At 39.3% G+C, this 21,402-nt stretch overlaps 1 protein-coding gene across 2 annotated transcripts in view; it reads right to left on the bottom strand.

Moving 5' to 3' along the window:
* STK32A (serine/threonine kinase 32A) overlaps nucleotides 1-21,402 on the bottom strand; it is a 151,658-nt gene that overhangs the window by 23,120 nt on the left and 107,136 nt on the right. For both annotated transcript variants that reach the window (XM_012456631.2, XM_012456550.3), the window contains exons 7-8: nucleotides 16,286-16,375; nucleotides 4,466-4,563 (exon numbers count right to left, since the gene is read on the bottom strand). In XM_012456631.2, coding sequence (XP_012312054.2) covers nucleotides 4,466-4,563; nucleotides 16,286-16,375 — 188 coding nt within the window. The remainder of the gene's footprint in view (nucleotides 1-4,465; nucleotides 4,564-16,285; nucleotides 16,376-21,402) is intronic.

Genomic DNA, 21,402 nt, shown 5'->3' with positions numbered 1-21,402 from the left:
AGAGAGAGAGAGACTGGGGAGCAACAGTACTTTCTTTTTCTTAACAGAAAAGGTCATATCTGTGCTTTAGAAAAATGAATTTGTCAATGTTAACATATCAGATCAGCAGGAACTACCATAAAGGTAAAATAATATGGGAAGAAGAGAAATGATTTTCTGAGCAAAATTCTTTCCAGGCAGACAAGAATACCACTTTTAGATAGGCGATAAATACAATCCTAGGCATGTTTGAAAAAGAATAGATAGTTGTTTGTTTGTTTGTTTGTTTCAACTCACTACTCAACTTTTGTTTTGCTAGATGTGTTATAAAAGATGAGGGCAGGGCACAATTGCCCTGAACCACAGAAGGGGCTAGCAAAGGGCTAACACAGAAGCACAGCCACAGAAAGTGAGCAAATTTGTTGGGGAGAAAAAATTGAGGTTGAAGTGGGAAACAGTAGATACCTTTCTACTTTTAAGTAATGGTATAATGATCTTCTCTGTTTTCCTATATAATCATGAGTAGCGTATCTACTTCTTCACTTTGGATTTATTTAGAAACTGGAAAAAAGCCCATCAGGACATAAAAACAGGTAAGGTCTGAAGCTGCCTATGTAGTATTTACACATTTGGCTTACAAGAGTGGTCTTTTCCCATTAATTTGACTAAATCATCCAAATTTGAATATGCTTAAGAAATGGTGCTACAATGATTTCTGCAGGAAAGGCAGCCATATGAAAAATGAACTAATGAATGTTTGGGTGTGAAATGGACCCTGTGGAGTCAATGAAACAGATACAATTGTGAGATCCTCCCCCGTTTACTTTAGAATCACCTGTCTTTGATTTCTTGAGCAAGATAAAACCATTGGACCATGATGAAATAGCCCCAACTTCCAACAATTGTTCTTGTATGTGAATAGGTCAATTTACTTGGGAGATGGCATTTTTAATGCAGAAATCATGATAGTGTGTTGAACGAACAAAGAAGAGGGCTATTGACAGAAGCAGAAAGAATGACTCCAAAAAGGAGAGGAGAGCTGCAGTATCTGGACAATGACTTGAGATAACCAATTTCTTAGTTCTGTGGGATAACAAGCTCCTAAAGTCAGGTCTTCAACTTTTTGGTCTTAGAGGAACCACTGATTGCATCCATCACTGAGACCTTGAGAGTATACAACCTCTTATGGACTGAATGTATCCTCTCAAAATTCCTAAATTGAATCCCTAACCCTCAATATGATGGTATTTGGGGATGAAGCTCTTGGGAAGTAACTAGGGTTAGATTAGGTCATAAGGGTGTAGCCTTCAGATGGGATTAGTGGCCTTATTACAAAAAGAAGAGAAAGAGATTCTCTTTCTCCCAATCATGTGAGGGCAAGAAAGAAGCTGCCTGCAAGTCAGGAAGAAAGCCTTCACCAGAACCCAACCATGATGGCACATTAATCTCAAGACTTCTAGCCTCTGTAACTGAGACAATAAATTTCTGTTGGTTAAGCCACCCAGTTTGCAGTATTTTGCTAAGGCAGATATTTCAGACTAAAATTTTGGTACTGAGAAGTGGGGTGCTGCTGGAACAAATGCCTTAAAATGAACTAGTTATTGAGCTGGAAGACTTCTGCTATATGTGCTAGAAATATGGATATTAAGGGTGATTCTGGTGAGGTCTCAGACAGAAATGAGGAAGATTAGAAACTGGAGGAAAGATTATTCTTGTTAGAGACTGGAGGGAAGATGATTCTTGTTACAAAGTGGCAAGGAGCTTGTCTGAATTGTGTTCTGCTATTTTGCAGAAGGTAGAAATTGTGAGTGATGAAATGAGATATTTAGCTGAACAGATTTCTAAGCAAAACTTTGAAGAAGTAACTTGATTCCTCTTGTCTGCTTATAGTAAAACATGAAAGGGAATGTTTGAATAGAAGAAAAATCAAAGATTTCTATCCATATTGCAGAAAATGAGCAAGGTTGTTCTGAGGAGAACACTAGGCTATAGCTGAAAAACCAATTGATAGACATTAAGGGTATAACTCATGAACTTAATTAGTTATGTCAACAGAAGCCAGAAATAAAGATGGGATTATACTAGCAGAGATACTGCCAGTTTGAATTTAAGGAGATAGAGAAAGTGGGATGGAATGAAGAAAAGCTGTGAGACTTCTTGGATTTTACAGGATGGGACCATAACGCTATCCAGCTGTGAACACATGCTATCCTTCAAGTAAAAGGAAGAAGGACCGTGAGGGTGATGCAGATATCATCCAGGCTGCCATTCCCACTAGAGGTCCAGAGTGCACTGACTTCGGGAGCAGGTTCGCCTCCACTTCAGTTTCAAAGGGCAGGACGACCACCCAACAGAGCTGTGTAGACAGAGCCCTCACAGAGAGCCATGTGGCTAGTGCCTTTGTACAGAGCCATTTAAGGAAGTCTCTTCTCCCCATCCCCAGCCATGAGAGTGATGCCGCCATGCCCATGTAGATCTAGAGGGCAAACCATCAAACCAAAGAAGATTATTCTTGAGTTTTAATATGTAATAAAATTTGCCTTGATATGTTCTGGACTTGTTTAGGAGCTAATGCCCCTTCCTTCTTTCTGATTTCTCTCTTTTGAAATGTTGGAATGGGATTGTCTAACCCAGAGTTATGGACCATTGTATTTTGGAAGCACATAACTTGCTTGTTTTTGTTTTTTGTGTTTTTTTTTAGTAATGGGTCTCACTCTGTAGCTCAGGCTGGAGTGCAGTGGCATGATCATGGTTCACTGCAGCCTCTACCTGCTGGGCTCAAGTGATCCTTCCACCTGAACCACCTGAGTAGCTGGGGACACAGGCATGCACCACCATGCTGGGCTAATTACAGAAAAGTTTCTTTAGAGACAGGGTCTTCCATGTTGCCCAGGCTGGTCTCATTCTCCTGGGCTCAAGGAATCCTCCTGTCTCCTGCCTCTTAAAGCATTGGGATTACAGGTATGAGCCAGTGCCTGGCCACTTGTCTGCTTTTATAGGATTATGGCTGAGGTGAAATTTTGCCTAAGGATGAATCTTACCTTGAGTCTCACCCATACACAATTTATATGATGTTTAGATGAGATTTTGGACTTTAGACTTTAGAGTTGATATGGGAATAAGTTAAGACTTTGGGGACTGTTGAATGTATGCATTTTGCATATGAGAAGAGATGAATATTGGAGGGGTCAAGGGTAGAATGTCATGGATTGAATGCTTGTGTTCTACTAAAAATTCAGCTATTGAAGCCCTAACCCTAAATGTGATGGAATTTGGAAATGGAGCCTCTGAGAGGGAACAAGGGTTAAATTAGTATATGGGATTAGGTTCCTCATGATGGGATTAGTGGACTTAAAAGAAGAGGAAGACCTCTCTCTGCCATGTGAGGACACAACAAAGAGGCTGCTGTCTGCAAGCTAAGAAGAGCCTTCACCATAACCCAACCATTCTGGCATCGTTTTTTTTTTTTTTTTGAGATGGAGTTTCGCTCTTGTTACCCAGGCTGGAGTGCAATGGCGTGATCTTGGCTCACCGCAACCTCCACCTCCTGGGTTCAGACAATTCTCCTGCCTCAGCCTCCTGAGTAGCTGGGATTACAGGCACGCGCCACCATGCCCAGCTAATTTTTTGTATTTTTAGTAGAGACGGGGTTTCACCATGTTGACCAGGATGGTCTCCATCTCTTGACCTAGTAATCCACCTGCCTCAGCCTTCCAAAGTGCTGGGATTATAGGCGTGACCCACCGCGCCCTGCCCCATTCTGGCATCTTAATCTCAGAATTCCAACTTCCATAACTGTGAGAAAATAAATGTCTGTTTTGAAGCCATCCTGTCTGTAGTATTGTTTTACGGTAGGCAGAGCTGACTAAGATATAACCTTAGGAGTACATTTACATTATGTAATAGTTTGCACAAAGTGTATAAAATATGTTTTGGCATATTTGCTTTCTTTTCATCTATTTTTCTAGAAAAGAGTTTCTTAGTTTAAGAAATGCTCCTTTAAAAGTAAATGACTCTAATTTGTCACTGAACCCAGAACCCAGGAGCTAAGTGATAGAAATCCAACAAGACAGAGCATGAATTGTGTTGTATTAATAATTCACACTAGCCTTGGTGAGGTATGTCTGAATTAGAGTCCTATACTGTGACTGCAAAATAACTTCCTTTAAACAAACACAGATACTTACACAAGATATTTAGTGAGGTGTATTGATGTCCCCTCTTTGGAAGTTTATAATTTCCATATTATTCCTTTACTTTTAACAGTGTAATTTAATGTTAATTGACATGGTTGGTCCCATATGCAGGACAAGTGAATTAACCTGTGCAGAAATCTCAAGGGTTGTTATCAATACCACATGGCATAGCTGATTTCAGCTTTCAAGTGAACTGCTTGGTTCTTATTCTTAGAAAACAATACATTCTTTCATTCTAAAATAGAACTTGCTGGAAAAATAACCACAGAGAAAATGCAATACAACAATACCCGGCCTCTCAGTAGTTCATATGCCGTCACACCCAGGGACCACCAGTCAACAGCAAAGGAATAGCCTGCTCCTTTTCTGGAGTTGAACATCTCGGGTGCTGAAAAACATGGAAAAATCAGGCCAGTTTGATTCCCTGAGACATTAACATTATATTTTCTCAACATATTCCTCCAAAGGAGAATCACCAGGGTAAAAAATATAAACACTCTTTTATGGATATTTATCATCCATTGCTAGATGGCTCACAGCAGGCAAACATTTCTAATTTTCTAATCTCTCTCAGTAGCCTCATTCATCAGCCAACACACACAGCATGCAAAGGCCTTCACGGGTAAACTCTTCTCTTATGTAGATCATGCATCAATTAAAATTTGGGTCCTATTGGGCCTCAAGTATGTGGCTTACCCTGAAATCAAGATGGCTAAGAAGATGTGATTTGTTTTGATTTGGTAGGCTGGAACTAAAGGATTTAAATTTGTACAACAGTTGTAAACAACGCTCAGAATTTGGCACAACATACATTGGATCAGCTCTCTATTTCAATAGTCACCTGGAAGCAGCAAAGGAAGCATTTGCAGCCATCTACTGGGGATGAGGGAGGAGGAAGAGAAGGAGCAAGCATTCTGGAAAGTGTAAGGCTTTACAACAGCTGTGGATTCTTTACACTTTGAAACCATAGTTCTTTCAATTGATTCCAATGGAATGCAGAGCAACAGTCAATTTTACCCCCAGAGATGACTCCCAAGTTATGCATTCTCTAAGCACTTTGACACACCATGAATCTTTGACTTATCCTTCTAGGAATAAACTTAACTCCTGAGGGATATAATAGGGAAAATGAAGCACAAAGCAAAGGCAGGTAATGTTTCTGCTTGCTCGCCGCTGTATTCCTAGTTATCTAGTACAGAATCTGGCATTCATAATCACTGGAGAGAAATTTATTGAATGAATGAACAAATCAATTGCTCAAGCAATAGTTGTGATCATTAGCTCTGGAGCTGTGCTGTTTGGGTTCAGATTCTACCTTCACCACTTATTGTGACCTTGGGCAAGCTGGCAAACCTGAGAATTAGATAACTTAGAGCAATAAGGCAATCTTTCTTTCTTTTCTTTCTGTTATTTTCTTTCTTTTCTCTTCTTTTCCAGGTCTCACTCTGTTGCCCAGGCTGGATTGCAGTGATAGAATCATGGCTCACTGCAGCCTTGACCTCCCAGACTCAAGTGATTCTCCCACTTCAGCCTCCCAAGTAGCTGGGACTGAAGATTGGCACCAAACCTGGTAATTTTTGTGTTTTTTGTAGAGACAGGGTCTTGCCATGTTGCCCAGGCTGGTCTCGAACTCCTGGGCTCAAGTGATCCAACTGCTTTGGCCTCCCAAAGTACTGGGATTACAGGTGTGATCCACTGCACCTGGCCAATGAGGCAATCTTTAGGGAGTTAGAAATTAAATGTGATAATACATGTCAAAGCCTCAGTGTGGTGCCTAGCACTTATAAAGTGCTCAAAAACATTGGGTATGCTTCTAGATAGGCAAACTTTCATAATAATTGACCTAAATGAAAGATACGTATGGTTGATCCCAAGCCTCTTGTATAAAGTTCTGGCTCTGGGCAAAGGAAACTGGTATGACATGGGTCCTGCACACACAGGTGTGCCTTACCCAGTGCACTCAAGTTCTTTTTAAGTAAAATCCTGCGGACAACATCCAATTAGAGAGGGAGAGTGTTTACATCCCAATGCCCAGGACTGGCCCTGACTATAAGAGCTTGATGTAGCAGGAATAGGTAGGGCTATTTCCCTAGCGCATTCACCATTCATGCATCACTGCATCCTTTCTGCAAGTCACAGCTCCCAATGCAATTTGAGAGATAATGGCCGTGACCCCACACTACTCCCACAGACAGCATGGACTATATTTCTGCTTTCCCTTCTCAGTATCTCACAACAAGTCATATCAGATAGTCCCCAGGTGACTAGTGACAGACAGGTCACTTAGACAAGCTACAAAAGGCTTTGAGGGAAAATCAGAGCCACTGTGCTAAGAAAATGCCTAATAGAATAAAGATTACTCTATAAAAGTTATGTATCTATCATATTGGATTATCCTTGGGGTTTACATGAATATTCTTTTTACTTAATTTCTTTCTTCCAGCTTTATTGAGTATTCTTTTTTCTCTTCTTCTACCTGGTCTATTTTCAGGCATGATGACGTTTTGATACACATTTATTCATTCAGCAAATATTCATGGTATTCTAGGCACTGAAGCATTTAGGTGAAACGTTAAGAAGAAATTTTAGGACAACATACAAAAACATAACAGATGAGTAATTCTTTGGTTCCTCAAATACCTGAGAAAGCAGAGCAGGAAGATATTGAAGGGCTTCCACCAACCCTTCAGGAAGATTCCCTGCACCTAAGAGAGTAAGTACTAAGAGAGTTGGAGAACAGCTAAGTGTTCTTCAAAAGAGCCACTGAGTATTTTGTTTGGTACTCTTCCTTAAGTATTTCTATACATACGTTCAGAAAAGGAAATAAAACGCTGAAGAATTTAACAAACAGTTACAAGCAAATGTCTATATAACCATGATACAGGTCAAGAAATAGAATCTTGTCCCGATCACTGTGTCCTATTCTGTTCATTACCGTAGAAGTCACTGTGCTAAGTTTTATGTTAATAATTTTCTTGTTTTTCTTTTCTTTTTTCCTTTGTTTTTGGAGACGGAGTCTTGCTCCATCACCAGGAGTGCAGTGGCGTGATCTCAGCTCACTGCAATCTACGCCTCCCAGGTTCAAGTGGTTCTCCTGCCTCAGCCTCCTGAGTAGCTGGGACTACAGGCATGCACCACCATGCCAGCTAATTTTTGTATTTTTAGTGCAGATGAGGTTTCAGCATGTTGGCCAGGATGGTCTCAATCTCTTGACCTTGTGATCAACCAACCTTGGCCTCCCAAAGTGATTATAGGCATGAGCCACAGCACCTGGACCATTTTCTTGCTTTTCTATATAGATTAATCTCTATGTACATATGTTTAGACAATAGTTTAGCTTAGCCTATTTTATATAGCTCCCAGAAACTGTGGATAAATTGGCCACTTACCTATGTATTTATTTCAGTGCTTTATAATAAAGGAAACATTGACAAAGCAAAAAAAAAAAAAAAAAACAAAACTCTATTCCTTGTATTCGATTAAATCTCATTAAATTAAAACATATGAAATCAAATTGAATTCCTTGTATTCTTTGGTGTCTTACTTTTCTTATTCAATGGTACGTGTATATGATTTATCCAAGTTGCTGCATGTAGTTAAGTTTGTTCACTTTTAGTGCTAGATAAATACACTGTAATTTACCTACCTATTCCATTGTTTGATAGTCATTTGGGTTATTTTCCGTTTGGGACTATTGTGTACAACACTCTCATGAACGTTCCTATACATATAAGACTCCTATAAGGGCATATCTCTTTAGGGTGTATTCCTACGGGGAACTGTTGGTGATAGGAATGTGTATCTTTTCTGTATACTAGATAACACCAAACTATTTACCAAAGTGGTGTATAAACTCACACTATGACCAGTATTATATCAGGGTTCCTTTGTTGAACATTCTTATCCACACTTGGGAATAATTGACCCTTTATTGACAATCTGGTGAGTATGTAATAATATTTCATTGTGGTTTAAATTGGCATTCTCTTGTTTACTAATACACTTGACCACATTTTAATATGTTTATTAAATATTTGGTCTTTCATCATTTGCTCTTCAGATTTTTTTAAACCTGGATATTAGATTTTGGTCAGGACATAAAAAAAGGGACCTAACAGTAATCTATACATTTAATGTATTAGAATTAATTCACAGAACTTTACAAAAATAATTCTAAATTTCATCTATAAGAAAAAATTATAGAAGTAATATTTTTGGAAAAGAATAGAGTCCTGCATTCCATGTATTATCTATAAAGCTGCAATAATTAAGATTTGAAAGCTACAGAATAGATGTTAGTACAAAAATATATTTAGCTTATGATGAACGTATTTCAAATCAGCACGGAAAGGGACTTATTTAATACATAGTCTCAAAACAATTATTTAATAATCATGCAAAAATAAAGTCAGATCCTTGCCACATATGTTCAGTTAAAATAATATACAACTGAGTTAGGTAAAAAAAATGAAACCGTAATCAGAATAAAAATATTAAGCAAACACATCTAAAATCTGGTGGTAAGAAGGTCTTGTTAAGAACAGCATTGAAGTTAGAAAACATAAAGTAAAAAGATGAGTAGCTTGATAATATTTTTAGCAAACTTTTTATGTCATAAATAGGCCATAAAACAACAGCAACTTAAAAAATGAGAAATCATATTTGTAACAGAAAATGTACAACAAATATGATACACTAGGATTTCACATTCTAAAGACAAAAAGATAAGAATTATTTATATAATCAATAAGAACTATTGAAATAGGGTAAAAACATTAACACCTCAATAGAAAATGAGCAAAGACTTCGAACAGGCAATCTACAAAAGAAGTCAAAGAAATACTGTGGTAATACCACAGTGTCGTATCATTTTTACTTGTCTTTTTTGGGACAATTAAAGATATTGACAGTATAGCACTGATGAGAATGCAGGGAAATGAATATCTTCAGACACTTCCAGAGCAAGTACAAATTGATATGAATTTTCAGAAGATAAATGTATTAACATGTAAAGCCTTTGACCAGAAATTCTTTTGCTCTTTCAGTTAATCAAATTAATTAATTGTAATTAAGAAATAAAAACTGCATATCTTGTATACAATACTATGCTTTGAATACATTGTAGAGTGGCTGAGTAGAGCTAAATAACATGTGCATTACCTCACATTATCCACATTACCATTTTTTTAATGGTGGGAACACAAAATTTTCTTTCAGTGATTTTCAATAATAGATTACATTATTGTTTTTGAATAAAAAGTTATCGCAAAGAAATAACTAAGTTGCAGGACACAATTTTGGTAACAGGATTTTTACTACAAATTTAAATATACAGGATGAGTATCCCCTATCTGAAATGCTTGGGACCAGAAGTGTTTCACATTTCAATTTTTTTTTCAGATTTTAAAATATTTGCACTATACTGGTTGACCATCCCAAATTCCCAAATCTCCAATCCAAAATACTCCAATGAGCATTTCCTTTGAGCGTCATGTTGTTGTTCAAAAAGTTTTGGATCTTGGAGCATTTTGGATTTGGGATTTTTGGATTTGGGATGCTCTACCTGTATTTCAAAATGAGAAACAAATTCAGCAATAAAAAACTGATTAAATAAATGTGGTGCCATTCTCTAATTCTATAGCTCACGACCGTTAAGAGCAATAGTTATATCTACTGATGTGGCAAAATAAGCAGAATGTCAGTTGTTAAGATCCAGGCTCTGGGGTCAGAGAGAAGTGGGTTTCAATTTTAGCAGAGGCATGCTTATCGACACGAACAGTATAGCAGCATGTTAGGAGTTAGGGCTCTGGAACATTAGACCCCTGTGACTGTCTGCAGCTTCACATTCAACAAGTTTCTTAACCCCTTGGTCTGCTAATTTCTGAAGTAAGAACAATATATACTATAACAATAGTACTGTATATACAAAATACTACAATAATTATACGTTAATATACTGTAATAAAACCATAAGGATAGTACTTGTCTCACAGAATTGTTTTTAGTTCAAATGACATAATGCACGTAGTTAGAACAGTAATGTCTAACAGCTCAGTAATGTCAGCCATTCTACCTTCATCGTTGTCACATCATCATCACATCAGCATCCACGTCTCAGGCATTGCATGTTTCTAGACTTGGATTTAATTTCATGCATTGCCAATCACTTGCTGTGTGATTATAATCAGGTCACTTTCTTTCTCTCTGAGCCTAATTTTTTTTAACGTACAAAATCAACACAATAGTAAAATCCATTTTATAGTGTTGACAGTTTAATAATAAATGTTAAAAACTTAGCAAAGTGCTTAGGACAATAAATGTTCACTATATGATGTCTATCATTATTATATTATAAAATGAAAATTTAGGTTACATTTAGCATGATCAAATATTTAAAAAATGTAAACAATATGTGTTTGTGCTTAGGAAAAGAGGTCTGGAAATAAACCATAAATATCTATTGACAAAGGATATTTTCTTTCCTTTTGCTTACTAGTCCATAGTGAACTTATCATATATGTATATATATATAAAATTTGGAGGAGAGTGTTTTAATTGGCTAACTCTAAATAATCTGGATTATATTTACACAAAGAAAAGAGAGAAGGAATAGTGGAGGGACCAGAGGGAGCATGGAGGTAGAAGACAATAAATTGTAAAAAGCAAAACTTCCTTGCTGGATGGAAGGTGGTGAAGAACTGGCAGACTGTCTTCTTCTTTTTTTTTTTTTAATTGCATTTTAGGTTTTGGGGTACATGTGAAGAACATGCAAGATTGTTGCATAGGTGCATACATGGCAGTGTGATTTGCTGCCTTCCTCCCTTCACCTATATCTGACATTTCTCCTCATGCTATCTCTCCCCAACTCCCCACCCCCCACTGTCCCTCCCCTATCTCCCCCCAACAGATCCCAGTGTGTAGTGCTCCCCTCCCTGTGTCCATGTGTTTTCATTGTTCAACACCCACCTATGAGTGAGAACATGTGGTGTTTGATTTTGTGTTCTTGTGTCAGTTTGCTGAGAATGATGGTTTCCAGTTTCCTCCATTTCCCTACAAAGGACATGAACTCATTGTTTTTGATGGCTGCATAATATTCCATGGTGTATATGTGCCACATTTTCCCTGTCCAGTCTATCATCGATGGGCATTTGGGTTGCTTCCAGGTCTTTGCTATTGTAAGCTGTGCTGCAATGAACATTCGTGTGCATGTGTCCTTATAGTAGAATGATTTATAATCCTTTAGATATATACCCAGTAATGGGATTGCTGGGTCAAATGGAATTTCTATTTCTAGGTCCTTGAGGAATCGCCACACTGTCTTCCACAGTGGTTGAACTAATTTACGCTCCCACCAACAGTGTAAAAGTGTTCCTATTTCTCCACATCCTCTCCAGCATCTGTTGTCTCCAGATATTTTAATGATCGCCATTCTAACTGGCATGAGATGGTATCTCAATGTAGTTTTGATTTGTATTTCTCTAATGACCAGTGGTGATGAGCAAAAAGAACAAAGTGGGAGGCATCACAACTACCGGACATCAAACTGTACTACAAGACTACAGTAATCAAAACAGCATGGTACTGGTACCAAAACAGAGATATAGACCAATGGAACAGAACAGAGGCCTTGGAGGCAACACAATATATCTACAATCATCCGATCTTTGACAAACCTGACAAAAACAAGCAATGGGGAAAGGATTCCCTGTTTAATAAATGGTGTTGGGAAAACTGGCTAGTCATATGCAGAAAGCAGAAACTGGACCCCTTCCTGACACCTTACACTAAAATTAACTCCAGATGGATTAAAGACTTAAACATAAGACCTAACACCATAAAAACCCTAGAAGAAAATCTAGGCAAAACATTCAGGACATAGGAGTAGGCAAGTACTTCATGACCAAAACACCAGAAGCATTGGCAACAAAAGCCAAAATAGACAAATGGGACCTAATCAAACTCCACAGCTTCTGCACGGCAAAAGAAACAGTCATTAGAGTGAATTGGCGACCAACAGAATGGGAAAAAATTTTTGCAGCTTACCCATCTGACAAAGGGCTGATATCCAGAATTTACAAAGAACTGGAACAGATTTACAAGAAAGAAACAAACAAGCCCATTCAAAAGTGGGTGAAGGATATGAACAGATACTTTACAAAAGAAGACATACATGAGGCCAACAAACATCTTTTTTTTTTTTTTTGAGATGGAGTTTCGCTCTTATTACCCAAGCTGGAGTGCAACGGCGCGATCTTGGCTCACCGCAACCTCCGCCTCCTGGGTTCAAGCAATTCTCCTGCCTCAGCCTCCTGAGTAGCTGGGACTACAGGCATGCGCCACCATGCCCAGCTAATTTTTTTTGTATTTTTCATAGAGACGGGGTTTCACCATGTTGACCAGGATGGTCTCGATCTCTTGACCTTGTGATCCACCCGCCTCGGCCTCCCAAAGTGCTGGGATTACAGGTGTGACAGACTGTCTTCTTATTTCCAGAGCTATGAAACTGCTTTAAAAAATGCTCAACATCTTGTATTAGTAGATGTATATTTCCCCAAACTTCAATCAGTATTTTATATAGCTTTCTTTCTTTTTAGAATTTTTTTGTTCTTTCTGGTGAACTGCTAATTAGTATCCCATGGAATCACTATAAAATGGGTGCTGATGAATATCTGTTTGGTAGATTTTACCAAATCACTGGGAGCATAAATTTTAAAAAGAGACAGCAGGGATCTACCCACAATACCCCTTGGAAAGACTCTTCTCTAAAAGGAGAACTGTGGCAATCACATAATCATTTTGGAATAAGACAAGAAACATGTCCAACATATTAGCCTACCTAAATTGACTTAGAATCATTTAAAAACACAGATAAAAATATTTATTTACAAATATATATTTTTATTTCCCGCTTTATCTTTCTTTTAAGAAAAAGTTTGATTTCTGAAATCAGAGCTTGAGTTAAACCTAGACTTTTCCATTATTAGCCATGTGATCTTGATCAAATCATTTAGCTTCTGATTTTTCTCATTATAAAATAGTGATAAGTATAGTCTGCCTCATAAGGCTGCTGAGAAAATAAATGAGTAAATGAATGTAAAACATGTAACACCTTGTCTGGTCCATGGAAAGATTTCAAGAAATATTAGTCATTGTTAATTACAAGGGTGAAAGTGGAAGGTGCACAGAATCTTTCCTAGATTCCAATTTTTCAGCTCTATCTTGTGAGAAGACTAGAAATGCCAACTTTGAAAAAATTACATTATACAGATATTGTGCTTAAAACCACTGGGGAGAGGAAAGAATGGTGGCCTCTCCGTATTTCTCTCACCATGGAAACCAACCCTGGAAATCCAGATGCACATTTTCTGATTTGGCTCCAAGAAAATAGCCCTTAATATGGAAACCCAGGAAACCTGGGGAATAAACTCATCAAAGCAGCAGGCTTGGATCTGCTTTTTTATTATTTGAGTACCATTGGTTTTAGGCAGAAAATAGGCTGATTTATATGTGTCCATTATTTTAGAAGTGACAAAAGAGATTTATTCCCCCCACTGGTAATTGGAAGTCACGAAATTTGCAGTTGTTCAAATATCATAGAAAGTAAGGCTCATTTTTTTTTCTCATAGAAGATTTCTGTTGAAAAGTGAGGTGGCTCTGCATGTAGGGGGTTCTCTTTTCCTCTCTCTTAGTTACATAGGGGAAGAGAATGAAATATTAAAAGAAAATGGCATTACTCTTGTCCTTGATTTCAAGCTTAAATATTTTGCTTTTGAATTACTGTGATCATATCTAGCTGATACAATTGATTCCACCCCTGACTTAATCCCAACAGTTTAAACAGCGACATCATCTACTTTAAGCATCTTAACTAATTAGGGTAAAGCACGAGTAGTTTTTAGTCTTCTATCATCTGCCAGCAACTGTGCAGTGTCTAACTTCCTGCTTTTGCTGGATAGGGAGCTCACCTAAAGATAGCTCAGTCTATTGTCTAATAAGTTTTAGTCCTATTTGCTTATTACATTTACTTTAGATGCTTTACAATTCAGTTCTGTGAATTTTAAAATAATTCTCCAATTTGCGAGGCCAAGGCAGGAGTGTCACCCGAGGTCAGGAGTTCAAGACAGCCTGGTCAACCTGGTGAAACTCCTTCTTTACTAAAAATACAAAAATTAGCTAGGCATGGTGGCAGGCGCCTGTAATCCCAGCTACTCCGGATGCTGAGGCAGGAGAATCACTTGAACCCAGGAGGCGGAGGTTGCAGTGAGCCGAGATCATGCCATTGCACTCACAAAGGAATTATTCTCATATCTGATTCAAAGCTGCTTCACCCACCCTGCTGGGCTGGCTGCAGCCACTGTAGTATGGAGGTGGAGGACTTTTATCTGGCTTTCACACAGGTCATTCTACCTTTTCCTAGAAAGCACTGTTTGTTTTAGGACATGGAAGAAGGGTAGTAGAGGCAGATGGGTCCTAACACATGTGTTACCCCTGCTGCCGAGTACTCTCTCTTTAGGGGTCTGTGGCGGAAGTTGTGAATCCTAGCTACATGGTAGAACTACCCTAAGAGCTTTAAACCACTCTATCCCTAGACTCCACTCCCAGTGATTCTGGTATGTTGAGCTCTATTGGGACCTGCGGTGCTTTCAGGAAGTCACACTGACAGGAGCCTCCCTCCCTTCCAGGCTATACTCTTGAGCATTGGAGGGGCCCTTGTGAAACTGGATCACAGCCTGTAGCTAATCCACCTCTCTCTCCCCAACACAGTCACATTCACTGCATACCTGTCTCCTGCTGCTATGATCCCCAGCAAGACTAACCCCCAAACTCATCAACCTTCCATGGCCAACCAGGCTGTGTTAACTCCAGGACCAGTCAGCAAGTCCAGCAACTACACAGATATCTAACCAAAAATGAAATTCCAGGCACCTCTTCTTGCAGTCACTCTAAGAATTTACAGACAATTCTCTTGAGATCTGACTTGCTTGCCTTAGGAGCAACCCACAGGGAGAAGGGAGGGAGAATTCCCTCTTTCTGACTACTGTGTGCCCCCTAAAGGGCACTAGCTCTCTCTTTACATTTTTGGGGCTGGATGGGAGGTAAAACTAGTTCTGCTAAAAACTAGTTCTGGTGTCTATATAGAGAAGGCTGCTCCCAACAGGTGAACTTAGAGTTTGTAGTTGATTTGTTACCATAACTAAACATGAAACCAACTGATAATTTTTAACCCTATCTTTTCGGTCACCCCTTAGTAAATGCTGAATAGTCAAGGCAAAAACAAGCTCCTCACCTCACTACAAACAAGATAATGCAAACACATTTAAACTTTCTAAGGCAGAATTTCCTCATCTTTATTTATTTTTAAAAAGAATTTATTTAATTTTAGAGAGAGTCTCACTCTGTCACCCAGGCTGGAGTACAGTGGCATGATCATAGCTCACTGCAGCCTCCAACTCCTGGACTCACGCAATCCTCCTGCCTTCGCTTCCAAAGCAGCTGGGACCACAGATGGATGCCACCATGCCTAGCTCCATAATTTCTTAATCTTTAAAAAGGAGAACTCACGGAATTGTTATGGCACTACAACTAAACCTAAAATTATAGCTGGGAATGCATTCTGTAAAATTTACAGCTCTATTCATGTAATGTAGTATTATGTACATAAGGTTAAAATAACACTTTGTCACTTACTACCATTCTACTTATTACTGTTTCCTACTTCTTTGTTTGGTTCCTTTTTAAAAAACCTGCTTCCACTAGAATGTAAGCTCCAGGATCTGAAGACCTTGTCTGTGTTGCTTTCTACAGAGTCACCAGCATCTGAAACAGTGCTAAGCACACAGAGACAGTAGGTATTTATTGAATTAATTAATATTTTTGTTAGGAAGTGGGTATAAATGGTCACGAAATAAGTTTTCAAAATGTAATCAATGGTCCTCTTTTATCAAAATCATCTTGGGTGCTTGCTAGTGGAGAAGACCCATGAAATCAGAAGCTCCATAGGCAAAGTCAGAGAGGAACTTATCAGTTCCAGCTGCAAGTCTCCACAGATGATTCCACCTGTAATAAATGGTATTTACAGAAAAAACAAAAGCCACTTATGAAACCCATACCCATGTAAGGCTTGGTGCCAGCCATGGTGGTAATCTGCATCTCCCTGGGCAGCATGGCAGCAATGTTGAAATCTGTGATGTGCACATGCCCTGCAGAGAGAGAAGAAACACACAGAGGGTTAAAGTCCCATTCAACCCAGTGGCACAACCATGCTTCTACCTGAAAGCACCCAATTAGTCTGTTAATTCCTGTAGGTTAGTTGCAGTTGGGTACAGGCAATGAAAGCTCAATGGTTCCACCCTCAAGGCCAATATGGTCTTAAGCCAGCAATCCTCCATTACATAATATGTGATGATCAGTCTCTGATTGTAAACCTGTAGTGCAGCCTCAGAAAGTTTTACCCTTAGTAGTTAAGAATTTGTGGTCAGGTTATCCTAGTTAGGCAGTTTTTGTCTGTTGGTAACATTTTAAGTTAGTTTAGCCTGTGAATACCATGAAGGAGATAGCCAAGGGATACTCAAAGTATCACATTTCCAAACATCTCTTATGGGATTTTTTTTTTTTTAAGAGGCAAATAGGCGAGGCGTGGTGGCTCACACCTGTAATCCTAGCACTCTGGGAGGCTGAGGCCGGTGGATCACTTGAGGTCAGGAGTTTGAGACCAGCCTGGCCAAAATGGTAAAACCCTGTTTCTACTAAAAATAATAATCAACAAAAGTTAGCTGAGTGTGGTGTGGGTGCCTGTTATCCCAGCTACTCGGGAGGTTGAGGCAGGAGAATCACTTGAACCTGGGAGGCAGAGGCTGCAGTGATTCGAGATCATGCCACTGCACTCCAGCCTGGCCAACAGAGTGAGACTCCAATTAAAATTAAAAAAAGAGGCAAATATTATTACTACAAAGCTGGCATGAATGTGGATACGAATATTTATTTCCTAGCCAAGAAAGCCTCCCTTTTCTCTAAGTTTTTCTAAAATATTTTTGGATACATTGTTTGTCTGATAGTCTAGGTGGGCCTCATCAGTCCCCAACAAAGTAACTGTTATCAAGGTGGGGGGTGAGGGAAGGGAAATCAACTTTATTTTTTATTTTATTTTATTTTATTTTTTTGAGAGAGTTTTGCTCTATCGCCAGGCTAGAGTGCAAAGGTGCGATCTTCGCTCACTGCAACCTCTACTTCCCAAGTTCAAGCAATTCTTCTGCCTCAGCCTCCTGAGTAGCTGGGATTACAGGTGCACACCACCATGCCTGGCTAATTTTTGTATTTTTAGTAGAGATGGGGTTTCACCATATTAGCCAGGATAATCTCAATCTTCTGACCTCGTGATCACTTTGGAAGACCTCAGCCTTCCAAAGTGCTGGGATTACAGGTGTGAGCCACCACGCCCAGCCAATCAACTTCATTTTTAAAGGGACTCTCTAAAGAGCACTAGATGGGGAGCCAGGAGGCCTGGGTTCTGCCTTGAACTCTGCCCCTAACACATAGTAGACTTTAAGTCCTTTTCCAAGGCGGATCTAAATTATCCTTTACATGAAAAAAGAATGGGTAGACTAAATGATCTCTAGGGGCTCTCTCAGCTTTAACACTCAAAGCAATAGAGAGTGGGTCTAACATTTATAACATTTATAGAGTGTTCCCAAAGGCAGGGAACACTCTCTATGAGGTGCTCTAGGGTCCCTGCATTTACAGCCAGAGGGAACAAAAGGGCAGTGCCAGAAGCTCCAGCAGACAGGCCTATTATGTTAGCTGTTGGCACGACAATCATCTGCTTTCAGAGAATCTTGAAGTGTTGGCATTTCCATTTACATGTGTCTGTGGTTTTGATGAGATACAGCTGTAATTGGAGAGCATGTCATCAGCCCACAGTCCACACTCCCCATATCAAATTTAATTGTCTGTTCCCTGATAGTATCCAGCCTGCTGCTAAAGATAAATCCCACTGCCTTTATCACTAGGGTTTTATTCTGTGCAGACAGTGTTTGGTTTTATTCTGTGCAGACAGTGTTTGGTTTTATTCTGTGCAGACAGTGTTTGGTTTTATTCATGTGATGATATTTCAGTAAAGTAAAGGGAGCACTCACCTAGTTAAAAGGTATTCTTGCCAGAGTGGCCCCAATGCCTGATTTCAGTAACTTACCCTATCATAGCATAGGTTGTCTCCATTTTTTCTTTTTCTTTTCTCCCCATGGGTCCTGCTCATACTGTTGGACCAGTGATTCACAAAGTTTAAGACAAATCAGGTGAGTCTGGAGGCTGTGGCAAAGAGCCTGTTTCTTGGAGTCAGACTGCCTGGCTTCAAGTCTAGGTTCTACCACTAAGTAGCTGTGTTACCTTGAGAAAGTCACTTATCCCACTCTGTAAAGTTGGGAAGGTAATCAGTCTTCTCAAGAGGTTATTGGAAAGGTTAAATGAAATCATGATTACAGGAGACTTAGCACAGCATTTGACAAGAAGTGTTTAATTGTTGATATCTGTCATTATCAGAAACTTCAGTGTAGTTTTGCAAAATACATGTGCCTGGGCTTCAGTCTCCTGGAACTCCAGTGGGACTTGTAGGAGAGCCAGGCATCTGTATTAAAAACAACAAATTCCACAGGTGATTCAGATGAGCAGCCAGATATGCAACAGTCTACTTCAGTCTGCAGAGATTTTCTAAGCTGACTCAGCTACAAGATTATCTATGCTCATGTAGAAGTGGAAGAAGTGGAAGGTAGAGAAGGCTTTAGAGCCAATTGATTCCTACAATATAGTCCCCAGACCAGTAGTATCAGCATCACCTGGGAACTTGTTAGATAGGCAAATTCTTCCCCTCAACCCCTCCCCCCTACTCAGCTCTATTATACTAAATCAGAAACTCTGGGGGTTGGGCCCCAATGTTTAAATAAGCCCTACAGGTGATTATGAGGCCCAATACAGTTTGAGATTACAGTTTTAAAAGAGGCCCTGGCTTAGCAGAACGTCTCAACTCTGGTAAGTACTCATTACATGTCAGTTGAAAGAATGTTGAATATTTACCTTTTCAGTGTTGTTTACACTTGTGTGATTAATTCAGTTTTCAAAATGTTGTCGCACAAAGTTTCTTCTTTAGCCCAGTGAGGTAGGCCTTATTTTATATATGAGTCATTTATGGCTAAGTTCAAAAGACTCAAAAGTTACAGAGCTGGAGTTAAGACCTAGAATTTTGTGTAGGATCCCTTTGTTAAGCTATGAATCTCCCAAAAACTTTGTGTGCTGTATCACAAGACCAAAGAACTGAATAACCTAAAACAATTAATTTCTGCCAGGATGCCTAGTAAAGAACAGGGAGAAATTACTTGAGGGTAGTGTTCTACTGGATCTTCTAGCCTGGTGCTTTCGAGCTAAACAATGACAGTAGAACTTCACAGAGTGCTGGCCCTAAGCCTCAGTTCCAGGTCCAGCTGCAGCCATGCCTCGCTTCTGCTTACCATGGTGACCTATCTGTCAGGTTGCCTTCTGTGTTTTGAAAATGAATTTGAGTGCTGGATCACAGGAGAGGTTTCAGTCTCCTGTTGATTGAAGGACACAAGAATTGCCTTGGGAATGAAGGAATTCTCTGGCTTCGTTCATAAGCCCAGGCCTTGAGTGAGCCTTAGAACAGTTTCTCAACTTCAGCACCATTGAAATATTGGACCTGATAATTCTTTGCAGTGAAAACTGTCCTGTGCATTGTAGAATGTATGTTAGCATACCAGCCTCTACCTACTAGCTGCTGGTAGCGCCTCCCAACCCTGGCTGGAATCTTGATCATCAAAAATGTCTCCAGACATTACCCAATGTCCCCTGCAGGGAGAAGCAATAGAGCAAAATCACACCCACTTGAGAATCACTGCCTTAGTGAAGAGTTTTTCAGGTGCAAGCCTCAGAACTTCCTAATTTACCATCCTAGGAGAGGGTTTCTGCCTTTTCTTTTTACCTCTGTTGCTTGGGACAGAGGCTCACATAAAAAATCTGAATTCATCTTATGATGCCATTGAATTCAGCCATCATTGTTGTCATTTACACTCTTTCTTACTGCTCCTGTTCACAGCCTGAGGATCTCTGTTTTCAACATAGTACTCTAAGGCACCATAAAAGCTGACTTTGCTCCCAACTTTTAAGTCTCTCCTACTTGTAGGTATTTAGAATATTTGCCCCACATTTTCCTGAGATTCTTGCTAAAAATGCATACCCCTAGGTACTACCTAGGGAGTGATTATCTGGGGATAAGTTACAGTATTCTACACTGTATGTCATTTTAAAAGGGCACTGTCCACTTGATATTTTGGCACATTTTGAGACACTGCAATGGGAAGACTGTTGAGATTGTAGCCTCAGTTCTTTCTCACCTCCTAGACTGAATTTTTGCCTCTATTCCTTGTGACTGGATGGTATTAAGAAACCTAAGTGATAGATGATGACATAATTGTCATTTTCTCAGATACGTCAGGCAGACATTACTGTTCCTGTAATTGTAGCATTTCCTGAGTTAGAAAAATACAAGAATTTTAGACACTATGGAACTGATTGAATTGGATGGGGTATTTAAATTGGTAGGAAATGAAAATATACGTTAGGACAGTTGGTCAGGTGTCACCCAAGACCTAATGCTATCTTGGCACTAAACTAGTAAATGGGAGATTTGGGAGAACAGTACGGATGTGCTCTAAGTTAAAAACATTTTTAAGGCACATTCTAATGTACAAGGAATATTTATTCACAGTGGATTTCCCATTTTACAATCAGTTAAATATAAAGAATATGAATCAAGAATAAAACAAAGTTTCTGCCTGTTATTGAATGGTGCTGCATTAAAATGTAAGCAACAAGGTGCGATACACAGCTCACTTGTAGGGATGGGCATAGGAGGCACCAGAGAGATAGGGGGTTACCCTTCACAGTGGCTAAAATTTCCACACAAGAGGCCCATGTGACAGCCCATCAGCGATGAAATATTATAAATGAAGATGTAGAAGACAAATGAGGTCTTCAAATATGAGCTCCACATGGAAAATCACACCAGTAGACACTCTGAAAGGCAGGCATTGATTTGTGGTCCAGCTGATTCTCACAAGATCAGCTCTACATAGTGAGCTGGGGGGAGGTGAACAACAGGAATTTATTCATTGAAAAGCGATTAGTTATGTTCCTTGAGTAATGTTTGAGAGTCCTACTTTCT

The sequence above is a fragment of the Aotus nancymaae genome, unplaced genomic scaffold (genome assembly GCF_030222135.1).
Source record: "Aotus nancymaae isolate 86718 unplaced genomic scaffold, 86718_ANA_hifiasm-v0.15.2.pri h1tg000064l_1, whole genome shotgun sequence".
In the NCBI taxonomy this organism is placed as follows: domain Eukaryota; kingdom Metazoa; phylum Chordata; class Mammalia; order Primates; family Aotidae; genus Aotus; species Aotus nancymaae.
This window is presented reverse-complemented; position numbering and strand designations above follow the sequence as displayed.